General features: G+C 30.0%; 1 protein-coding gene across 14 annotated transcripts in view; it reads left to right on the top strand.

Moving 5' to 3' along the window:
- dysc (whirlin protein dyschronic) overlaps positions 1-12,500 on the top strand; it is an 83,934-nt gene that overhangs the window by 53,555 nt on the left and 17,879 nt on the right. For 12 of the 14 annotated variants that reach the window (XM_085658483.1, XM_085658484.1, XM_085658492.1 and 9 more), the window contains 2 exons: positions 2,908-2,989; positions 3,407-3,517. In XM_085658483.1, coding sequence (XP_085514609.1) covers positions 2,908-2,989; positions 3,407-3,517 — 193 coding nt within the window. The remainder of the gene's footprint in view (positions 1-2,907; positions 2,990-3,406; positions 3,518-12,500) is intronic. The other 2 variants (XM_085658493.1, XM_085658494.1) reach the window with 1 other exon arrangement.

Raw genomic sequence — 12,500 nt, 5'->3', positions numbered from 1 at the left:
ATGACGTTTCTATGTCAAATATGTTACACCGATATTTTTTATTTTAACTTCAATTTTTTTTCTGTCTCTCTCTCTCTCTCTCTCTCTTTATCTCTCTTTCTCTCTCTCTCTCTCTCTTTATCTCTCTTTCTCTCTCTCTCTCTCTCTTTACCTTTCTTTTTTATTTTATCTATTCGCTTTAAGTCTCTTTCCTCTTCTATCGACAATCACGTAAAGACACGATCGACGATGTATTCTAGAATGTATACCTAACATGGACAGGAGATAATGCGGAAGGTAAATCATTCTTTTTCTCTTTTTCTTTTATCTTTTTTTCTATTTCTTTTTTTTTTTTCTTTTTTTTCTTTTTTCGTATGTATACCCATGTCTCTTGTTCTTTGAAACGTGTAGGCGTGAAAGGGCGTTGTTCGTATGGGCGTAACGCAAACATAAAAACACATTAGAGTCATTCTCGTTCGTATATCTATGAATGAATAGATTGTCGATGATATATTTCGTGAAATAATAGATCGAAATATTTAATTCGTTAATGTGGAGTCGAAACAAGAAAAAAAGAATAAAGAAAAAAAAAAAAGAAGAAAGGAAAAGGAAAACTATTGAAAATCAGAGACGCGTAAAGAATAGTAGTAGGTCAGGAATATATATGTATACGTATGTACTTTATTGATTGAATTTAAAAAGAGTATAATTAATATTGGATTTCATAGGGAGTATCTATTACATATTTTTTTTATTACTTTTCTTTTTTTTTTTCTTTTTTTCTTTTTTTCTTTTTTTCTTTTTATCTTTTTTCTCTCTTCTCTTTTCTTCTCTCGTTTTAATTCAGATTGAGAAAAGGAAGATTAAATTATGAAATATTGGGCAAATATAATGAACGCTTATTTAACTCTGTAACCTTACATAAATTTGAAGTTATACGTTCATATATATATCTGTATATTTTAAATCTTATTTTATTTCATTTTTTTTTTGTTTTCGTTATAACAGTTTCAAAAAGTTCATTCATTTTAATCGAAAGATTTTAATGTTTATCAAATATAAATTATATTCAGTATGATATAATTATATCCATTAACATTTGTTTTTATAATGTAATAATACATTACATAATCTTTCGTTAAGCACAAATGAAAGAAAATTGGTTTACAGAGATTGAATAAAAAAAAAAAAAAAATTAGAATTATTATCGAAAATCTTGTTTTTATTATTTAAACAATTTAAGATCATTCGTTCAATCATTCCAATTTTTTTTTTTTCTAATTTTAAAGATATAAATATCTTTATTATAAATTTATATTTATCTTTAAAAAATGATCAATAATTTCTTTGAATTTCTATTGCAATCTCTAGATATTTATTTTTAAATATAGATTATTACAATTTTAATTCCTTGATACGAGCTTGTAATTTTTCATAGTTTAATCTACCTCTCTCCTTCCCTTCTCCTCTTCCTCTACCTTTCCCTCATTTTCTCTCTCTCTCTCTCTCTCTCTCTCTCTCTCATTTTTTTCCTTTTTTTCTTTTTTTTTTTTTAATTAAATAACCACGAAAATAAAGGCAATATTTTTACATAAAGATAATATTCTTTCGAGGAAATAAGAAATATGTTTGTGGTTAATTTCTTGATAATAAAATATATCGTTAAAAAGTTTTAAAGCGTCGTGACGCTTGGTACGGACAGGTACAAATGTCTCGAAAGTTTGAGCAGGTTATGTCGCGATTTGAGCCCTTGAAATTTTGAGCTTACGTCGAGTAACAAATGGTTTCGAGGTATCGTGCCCGATAGGTCGTATCCTGGGTAACGGAAACAAACGATTTAACTTTCAGGAATAAAGGGTAAGAGAGAAAGAGAGAGAGAGAGAGAAAGAAAGAGAGAGAGAGAAAGAGAGAGAAGGAGAAATGTAGTTCAGTAATAGCTTTTCGAACAGTAACGTTGTATCGTTTCTTCTTCCTTCTTCAGTATTTTCCTCTAATTCGTATCATAAAAATACTTCAAAAAATAATTTCATTTTCATTGTTCCAAAAGATCGTTAAATTAATGATAGCTCATTAATTAATTCAATTGATCTCGAAAATATTTTTCCTTTATTCACTTTACATCGTCACAATTCAATCCCTTTTTCCTCAGTTAATCGAAACGGTCGTAAGAACGGTGACAAATCCTTGTGTAAAACGTTCGTGATTCCGTTAAATTCAAAGAAAATACAAATGTTAAAATAAGGAAACGTTAGATCTTGTACGACGATTGTTGATGTGTACGAATAAAGACGAAGAGAAAAGAGAAATGAAAAGAGAAAAAAATATTTCATTCGAACGATGGTTATTGATTAAACGTCCGTTCGCGTCTCGTGAGTAAGGGCTGAAACGACAATAACTTAAAGTGAGCAGTAAAAACAAAAAAGATAAAAAAAAAAAAAAAGAAAAAAAAAATAAATAGAAAAAATAAATAGAAAAGAAAAGAGAAATGAAGAAATAACGCGTGACAACGAAAGAAACTTCTTCCATTAGGACGTTAAACTCTTAATGATAACGACTGTCGTACGTTTTCACAAGTAAAAAAAAAAAAAATAAAAAAAAATAAAAAATAAAGAAAAAAAAAACAAAGAAAGAAACATTGTAACTCAAAACGAAAATTTAATTTCATCGATATAACGATTCGTTAGAATCGCCACGCTAACTTCTCTCAAAGGGGATTTTTTTCGGTTAAAACGCGCGCACGCGCTAGGCTAGGGAAAAAAAAAAGGGACGTTCTCAAATAATTCGTAAGAGATAACGTTCTCTCATATTCGAGGAAGAGTTGCAAAAAAAAAAAAGAAAAAAAAAAGAAAAAGAAAAAGAAAAACTAGCTGGGGGAAAAAAAAAGACGAGACGCGTTTCGATTTCAAAAGGAAATTTTGGGAATTCCAGAGTGACCAGCAGGAGGGCTCAACAACATCAGGTGACTACCTCCGACCTCGCCCTCTCCAACGACGACGAGTGTGATAATCAGGTATAGAATGAATATATCCCACAACTACCCTCTCACTTACATCCACTCAATCTCCCACAAGCCCACCCCCTAAATCATTCCTTACGTCACTCAATCTTTGACGAATAAAAGTGTCTCCTTCTTTTTCTTTATTTTTCTTCTACTACTACTACTACTACTACTACTACTACTACTACTACTACTACTACTATTACTACTACTACTACTACTTCTTTTTTCTTCTTCTTCTTCTTCTTCTTCTTGCTCTTCTTTTTCTTCTTATTCTTTTTCTTCTTCTTATTCTTCTTCTTGTTAAGAAAACGATACTAGGAGTCAATGGAGACGAGGCTGACGATCGTATTCTTCGAACGAAGATCATTTGCGTTTATCACGCGGACTTGTACGTTTAATTTCTCTTCTTTATCTTTTTTTTTTCAGGATTACGAGGACGATATAGACAGCGGACGGGGACGAAGACATAGCTCGCCTGGAGGATCCCGAGGAAATACACGAGATTACGGACATCATCATCTTCATCCGGATAATTTGGTGAGTCCAATCGCTTTTAAATTTAATTAATTAAGTTAACTACGTGCTCATTGTCTTCTTTTCAATCGTAAATTGATTTTCTTCTCTCTCTCTCTCTCTCTCTCTTTCTCTCTTTTAATTTTTTTCTTCTTAATAAATCTACTTTCTTATTGCGATCTTCTTGTCATAATTATTTTTATAAAATAATAGATATTCATTATCGTAGTTATGATAACTCTCATTCGTTTATATTCCATTTAGTTAATATCAATATTTAATTATTTATATTTAGCTGCACAATATATTATATCGTGGATATAAATGAAGTATATCAATTTTTTTTTCTTTTTTTTTTTTTGTATGGGACTTGCATTACTTTTTGCGCTTGGCCATTGTTTCATGTAGTGGAACGAAGAAGACAAGGAGCACAGTAAATTTATATCGAGATCGTAATAGATAAGAAATCGAGCGTGAATGTTGAAAGAGAACGTGAGATTGCGTGAAAACGAAGCCATGCATTTCTCTCTTTCTCTTTCTCTCTCTCTCTCTCTCTCTCTCTCTCTCTTTCTCTCTCTCTCTCTCTCTCTCTCTTTCTCTCTTTCTCTCTTTCTCTCTCTCATCACGAAAGATGATGCACGTTTTACTCGATGCACGCGCTGCAGTCGTCGTAGATGTGTACTATATCGGTCGTTATAGTTTAATTATAGCACGCAATGGACGAGGGTTCAGGGTCGACCGCAAAGAAGCTCCTTCGTTTCTCTCGTTAGTTAGTTTTACGTTCCTTCTCTCGCGAAACTCGTCGGACTCGCGTAAAAATGGCCGACTTGCGTGCCGCTTCTTCTTGCAACCGAGTACCACGCACGAGTTGCCATAATAATATACAAGATGCATGAAATATCTTATTTTATTTATACGAAAATCGAGATTATCAACTTTTCCAAGAATTTATATATATATGTATATATACATATGTATATATACATGTATATATATATATATATATATATATATATATATATATAATCGTTTCGATTATCTTTTCGTGCGATCTTTAATTTTTAATAACGACGGAATAATATTTTAAATTTTATTCATAACGTTCGTTTTATTTTTCATTATTACTTCTCTATAATAAAAATAATAAAATAGATTTTGATGAATATAATTTAATAAATTATTATATATACATATATATTTATGTATGTAATTTTAATCTCTGGAAACTAAAGCTATGTAAATTAAATGCATTTACATACATCAGAATAATCTTTCAATATAGAAATAAATTGATAAATAAAACGTGTAATAATTCTTTTTGTATTGAAAATTAATTGTACAATTAGATTCAATAAAATATTTTTAAAAAATACACACACATATATATATATATATATATATATAAACAGTAATAAAAATATAATATGGTGTATAAAATTATATCAAAAAGAAAAAAAAAACAAAGTTCGGGGATAAAAATACGATTGAAAAATAAGATTGAAAATCTCGATGGTATTTGAATCGATTTAAGAACTCGGTTAAAAGAGAATCTTAGTGGCACTCGAGAAGGAGAAGGGCTTATGCGTGCGACGACTCATCGCAGCACGGTAAAGAAAGAATAAAAGGAGTAAAAGAGAGAAGGAGGATGAGAAGGATGAGGATGAGAAGGATGAGGAGGATGAGGAGGAGGAGGAGGAGGAGGAGGAGTCGTAGAAGGTAGAAGTGCAGGTGCGCAGGATGGAAGAAGATGATGATGAAGAAGACGAAGAAGATGGAGAAAAGAAATTGGAGAGAGGGCGTCGGTCGTTTCGCTGCAACGCCGCTGCGACCATAAAATCATCGACTCTTCGAGAAAATACGCGTGCAATGCACGAATGAAATTCTTATTTACTTTTTAACTCTTTGAATTTCTCATATAGACCGATTGAATAAAAGCACACGGTTATTATTTATTATTATTACTATTATTATTATTATTATTATTATTATTATTATTGTTATTATTATTATTATTATTATTATTATTATTATTATTGTTATTATTATTATTATTATTATTATTATTATTATTATTATTATTATTATTATTATTATTATTATTATTATTATTATTATTATTATTATTATTATTATTATTATTATTATTATTATTATTATAATTATTTAAAATAAGACAAAAATATTACCCATAGAAATTTATTTCTCTTTTGTCACACAAATAGTTTAAATAATCAATAATATTTTTATTATTAGGTATTATCATTTGTCAATTTGGATCAACATTCCAAGTATTTATTTTCCTTTTGTCGCAATAAATAAGTATAAAAATCGATAGATAATCACCATTAACATTCTACAATTTAATTTATCTCCAAGTTTAAACAAAAAAGAAAAGAAAAAAAAATATATATATATAAAAGTATATAGATATATATTGTATATATATATATATATATATATATATATATATATACATATATATAATATTAAAATGTATAACTTATATTAAGTATTAACAATAATATTAATTACAAGTATGATCCCATTAATAATTAATGTTTTAACGAAAAAAATAAAAATAAAAAAGGAAATTGAAGCGAGACTTTTGAAAAAAAAAAATAACTAGGTATATAGCGTTATAGAGGGTTGGAGGAAAAAAATATTACTCAAGATGAAACTTCACTCATGATAGTTTATCAGAATTAAATGAAGCCCTTGAAAGAAGGTAGTCAGTAGTCAAGGGGAAGAGTTCAGGAACGAGGGGAATGGTTTGAACGTTTCGCACGCGATCGAAGACTATAGTAATCGAGATAATCACGAGATTTCCCATCGCTTACCACGATGGATATTGCTCCTTTCTCAGTTTCCTCTTATTTATTTTTCTTTTCCTTTTTTCATTCTTCGTTCTCTCTATATATCTCTCTTTCTCTCTTTTTTGAAGGAAAATACGAACGTGTAAGTTGGTACTTCTTACCAGGTTGATGTAATTAAGATGATAGCGAGTTATTATATCTCGTGAACGTGTGTGGTAGTTAATCGGTTAGAACGAGATATATAATTCTTTTAGAGTAAAAAAAATGTCGATCGGATGATCGATAATACGATTGAGATCGGTATAGAGGCGTTAAATGATTCACGATAAAGTTTCGTTATTGGTATCATTCCGATGAGACTTGTAGATCATTAACGCGCAATCAAAATGTTTAATTATTAAAGATATTCGAAATTTTGTCAAATTTTTCTTCTTTTCGTTTTTTATTTATTTATTTATTTATTTTTTTTTTACCCATTTTTTTCTTCACCTTCTCGAGACCCAATTATTTTCCTTGAGTATTGATATCGGGGTATGTTAAATGTGTTTCGGTTATAAAAATGTTCGATATAAAAAAAATTAAATGTCAATTTAGTCGTAAAAGATAATGATAAGTTATTGCTTTTTGCGCAGTATCTCGAAATTATATTCGAGAAAATGTCAAGGTGTCCTTGTCGATACGTTATCTGCTTGTTTTAAAGTCACCATTGAAATGTTCTTTTAAATATATATTCGATTCCTTATTGTTAGATCAAACGTGCGATTAACTAATTGGTCGAATCTTTGGTGTGTTTCTTATAGAAGTATTTTTATTGGAAAAGAAAACAAGGGAGAAAAAATTAAAAAAAAAAAAAAAATATTATATTACGAAGATTAAAACGAAAAATAGAATTAAAAACGTTCGACAAATGATCGTAATTCTGATCGATGACAAACAAATATAAATATAATAAGAAAATTAATATCTCGATCATATCTTACAAAAGGAGTGACATAATTTAATATAAAAAAGATTTATTTCAAATATTACATACATAGTATTTTACGTCTCTTATTTAAAAGCAAATACAATAGGTATACGCGTTTGTAACTTAAAAAACTAAACATTATTAATTACGGTTTACGTCATCCAATAAAAAGAAAAAGAAAGAAAGAAAAAAAAAACATACACAAGAAAACAAAAAGACGACAATTAAAAAAAAAGAAAAGCGATCTCGCCTCTGGTCTGAAACCCCATGTCATGTTGACGTTCAATCGTTCCGACGTTTCGACATAGTGAAATTTACGAGCGAGCGATTGCAAAAGAAAACAAAAACGAAAAATAAGAAACGGAACTTAAAATAAATAAATTAAAGGAAGGAAAAAAAAAAAAAAATAAAACAAAAGGGAAAGAAAGAAAAAAAGAAAAAAAGAAAAAAAGAAAATGTTCGTTCATCGAATTGATTTTAAATGAAAAGAATTACCTCGCACTCGATTTCGCATTCGAATCCGTACTCCTCTAAACTTTCACTTTACCGACGCAATTTTAGAAAAGAAATCATAGCAAGCATACATTTATATATACATACATACAACGTATATGAATACATACATACATACATACATACATACATACATACATACATACATACATACATATATGTAGATTAAAGCATGAAATTTGATTCGGGGTAAAGACGAACGTCATTGGGAAAGCCCGAATTTATTGAAACGAAATCGATCTATTTATCTGTCAATCCTCGAGAAGATCACAACTAAATAATATTCGATCGAGATCTCGAGCTTTGTCCTTGAGGAAGAATAGGCTTTCGTCGTGACGGAGACGAGGGTCTGGCAAAAGGTACGAGAGAGAAGTCTTTCGCGTCGGCACTCCTTCTTCTTCTTCTTCTTCTTTTTTTTTTTTTCTTTTCTCGATTCTACTCTTCGACTCGATTATTCTTCTTGATCAAAGCTTATCCTGTAATGCCTGTCGAAGTTCCTCGGTGGCCTTGGCCACATCTTGGACCTGTTTCGAGTGAACTTCAGGTCGCACGTGTTGCACGCTCGAGTTTGACCTTCTCACGGAATTTCCGCTTCCGAATTTCGGCCGCGGAATTCTTACGCGTTGCACGTCGCTCAGCCAAGACTCCATATTTCAATATTATTATCCTGAAAAACAAAAAAAAAATAAAATAAAATAAAAGAAAGTTCAACCTTTTTACATCATCTTATTTTATAAAACGTAAATTATATTATAATTTTATATATACATATATATATATATGTATGTATGCATGTATGCAGATAGATTTTGCAATCTTTTTATATATAAATTTTAGCATAATTCTGTCTAAAATATTATATATATATATATATTTTTTTTTCTTTTCTGTAGAGCATATATAATGAAATCATTATAAATATTAAAATATTCTTTATATATTTGAATATAAATATTTTTTCTCGATTAACTAATCGTTACGTATAAATTCGAAATACTAATAACAGCTTTTTTCTTTTTTCTTTTTCATTAAAGAAATAATTGAAGTTAATTAAAGTTAATTTTTGTAATCGTAAGATCATTGACCCCGATCATTCCAGGTCCTTGTTTTTCTTCAACGTTAACGAGCCATTTTAAAACGTTAAACGCAAACTAATACACAAGCGTAAAATAACACAGAGACATACACGCACACAAACACCCGACATTCACGCATAGTGAAAGAGAGAGATGCACGAATTAAGACGAAACCATTGCTGCCATCCACGACGTTTGCCGCGCAAAAAGCGTATCGCGTTAACAAGCTAATTACAGTAGTCGCAGTCCTTACTCCTGATATCTGGCATTTAGTTAGCGAGTTAATTACCACCCATATCCCGCTACGTTGATGTCAGGTTATGCCATTTAGAGAACTATGCTCTACTTGTTTGTAAACGGGTGACCGTTTACGATCATTTTTCTTCAAGGATAAATCTTAGGATTTGCATTGTTGCTTAGTAGACATGTTTTTTGTTTCTTTTTTCTTGGTTTCTCTTTCTTTTTTTTTTTTTTTTTTTTTTTTTATTAATTTATTACACGATTATAAAATAATATATTTTGTTAGTATTGAAAATATTTTTGAAAAAAATTTACACTGAGGTATTATAATATCATAATAAACGTATAATTAATTTATTATCACATAAATTTTCTTCGTCAATTTTGTTATCAAAAGTTATCAAAATGTTATCAATATTTAATACCATTGTAATATCAATAGTTAAATTTTGATTAAAGTATTGTGAAAAAATCATTAAGAACAAGTAATCTTAAATAACTCTACTTAACTACTATGTCTTGATATTAAAGATTTAAAATTATTGAATATTGGAAAAAAAGAAAAAAAAAAAGAAAAAAAGAAGAAAAAAGGAAAGAAATGGAAAAATACTGATTTGATATTAAGAGTATTATAAGAAGATAATTAAACGCAATATAGTCTCTGGATTAATTGTATTAAACTTATCGCTAAACAATAATTTTCTATATTTTTATATGAAAAACTGATTATTAAAGAATAACACGATATTACTTTAGCATCGAAAATATTCGAGAAAATAATTAATGTTGAATAACTGTAACTTATCTACGGTCTAACTCAAACTAGTAAATAACCGGCTGACTTTTAATTACGAAGGAAGGTCAAAGACCCGTATAGCACGTATACCATAAAAGAAACATATCGTAGAAGAAGGGAAAGAGAGTACAAAAAGGAAGAAGGAAGACAAGGAAGGAAGAAAAGAGATGGAGAGAGAGAGAGAGAAAAAGAGAGAGAGAGAGAGAGAGAGAGAGAGAGAGAGAGAGAGACGTTAAGAAGGGTGGAGTAGATAGAGTCCGTCTTAGTCCGACAAACAGCGAGGTGGCCTAGTGAACGTTTTAGCCTCGAGGCAATCGACCATGCACGTCGAATGATTCAAGACTGATTAAAATGCGAAGCAAGTAGTTCTGGCGAGTCGACACGCCATCGGATGGCCCAGTGACATCCTCTCGTTTTTTTCGTCTCCTTTAGCACATCCCACCCGCCGCCCTCAACCCCTGCTCCCCCTTTCCTTCTTCATGAACTTCTTTGCCTCTTACGACCCACTTTTTTCTCTCTCTTTTTACCTTGTCAGTAAAGTGGTTTGCTGTCTCTTTTCTCCCTCCTCCGACCCCCCGCATCCTCCCACCCTCCCCCTCCGCTGGCCTCACCATTTGTTCTTTCCTCTTTTAAATTTCTTTTCAATTTAATAATTACCAATTATAATTCGAGGTTGAATACGATGAATCATTGAAATGGTTCGAATAAAAATTATATAATATATATATATATATATATATATATATATATATATATATATATAATTGTAATATATTTTCGCTTTGATCGTCGAGTAAGAGTAAGATCGATAAATAAAAAAAGTTTTATCGATAATTCATGTCATGTGAGTCATCGATTGTAGTAGATAGCATTGAGTCAAGCTGTAAACTTTCTACATATTTATCGAAAATATCCGCGTTACATACGTATTTTTGTTTGAATAAAGAAGAGGCGAGAGAGAGAGAGAGAGAGAGAGAGAGAGAGAGAGAGAGAGAGAGAGAGAGAAAACAAGCTTTAATGAGCTCGAGTTAATAAGGAAAAATATTGTCATATTGATATCGTGTGTTGATATGTTGGCAAAGATAAACTTTCAAGTGACGTATTTTCAATTCGAACGAATTATAAATTTAATGTTGGAATGAAAAAATGATATGACGATATCTATTAATATTTATCATTCGCTTATCATTATCGACGATAAATCTATGCTTTTTATCCGATATTTATGCTATTGATCGTCGTCGATTCATGAAAATAATTACATATTACTATTATTTGTTTGGAAATCCTTCATCGTATCTCTTCATAATAAGATACAAGGATGGACACTCGATTCGAAACGAGTTCGGTGAACGACTTCGTTTTAGCGAACTTTTACGATCTTGTTTACGCGCGGCTACGCGCGAATCTGAGCTCGACGTTTCTCAAGATGACGACATATATACATGAGAGCCGATCTTGTTATTGTCGATGGCTTCTTAAGTGGGCAACGAAAGAAAAAATTGTACATCATCAATTTTTAACGAGTTCATAAACAATTTTTAATCCAATTCGCATAAAGGAAAAAAAGAAAGGATGTGAGGATGTGGGTGGGGAAAGGGGGCGGGGGAAGGAGTGATGCTAGGGATAAAGGAAAAATTCTCATATATCATTACTATTTTTAATTTAAAAAAAGAAAGGAAAAAAAAAAACAAAACTAGATACACGAAAGATATGATCGGTCCATTGATATAAATTTCAACGAGAGATAAAACAATCGATATTGAAATAAAAAAGTTCTTTTATGCTTTCGATCAAAAGATACACGATTTATTGTATTATATTTGTCATTTATTTTTACTTAATAATCCCTTTTTATTTAAATTTATTAATTATTTTTACTTGAAAATATTTTACTTTCTAATAGTGTATTTTGCGTCTGCGCTTGTGCATGTCTATTTTAAGAAAGAAAAAAAAAGAAAAAAATTACGAAATAAAATATCGTTGACATATTATTCATTCGAATTTTATAATCGTTTCGTTAGAGCTTATAGACTGCTTCGAGTTTTGTACTTCACGACGATTACGACGATTCGCTGACGAATAAATTAGAAATTAACAAGTGTGCTCGTTCTCCGTCGAACTTCCTCGAATGGTGTATTAGCAAAAGAGAAAATTCATTTGACGAATGATAAGAGATGCACGAAACCGGTTAAAAATATAAATTCCCAGGCTTTGGTGGCGAGAGAGTACCGTAAAGGATTAACGGTCAATCTTGCGAGAAACAAGAGGAGACTGTGAGAAACTCGAAGGGAAACGAGGAAAAATTTCTGTCGATGAAACTAACAGGATGAATAACGCGATTTCAAGATTTCAATTATCTAAGAGAATAATCGAACAAAGCGAAAATTATATATGAAAAATTCAATTAATCTTCTATAACTTTAAAATCATTTACATACGTATAATTGTTATATCTTTATTATATATTTCATAATATAATTTTTATAATACAATTATAATATAATTAGGAAATAATCACAATATATATATATATATATATATATATATATATATATATATATAAAATCGATCTAAATATCCCTATTTAAATATATTATTA

Source organism: Vespa mandarinia, chromosome 8, assembly GCF_050613455.1.
Source record: "Vespa mandarinia isolate Hongniang chromosome 8, ASM5061345v1, whole genome shotgun sequence".
Taxonomy (NCBI): domain Eukaryota; kingdom Metazoa; phylum Arthropoda; class Insecta; order Hymenoptera; family Vespidae; genus Vespa; species Vespa mandarinia.
This window is presented reverse-complemented; position numbering and strand designations above follow the sequence as displayed.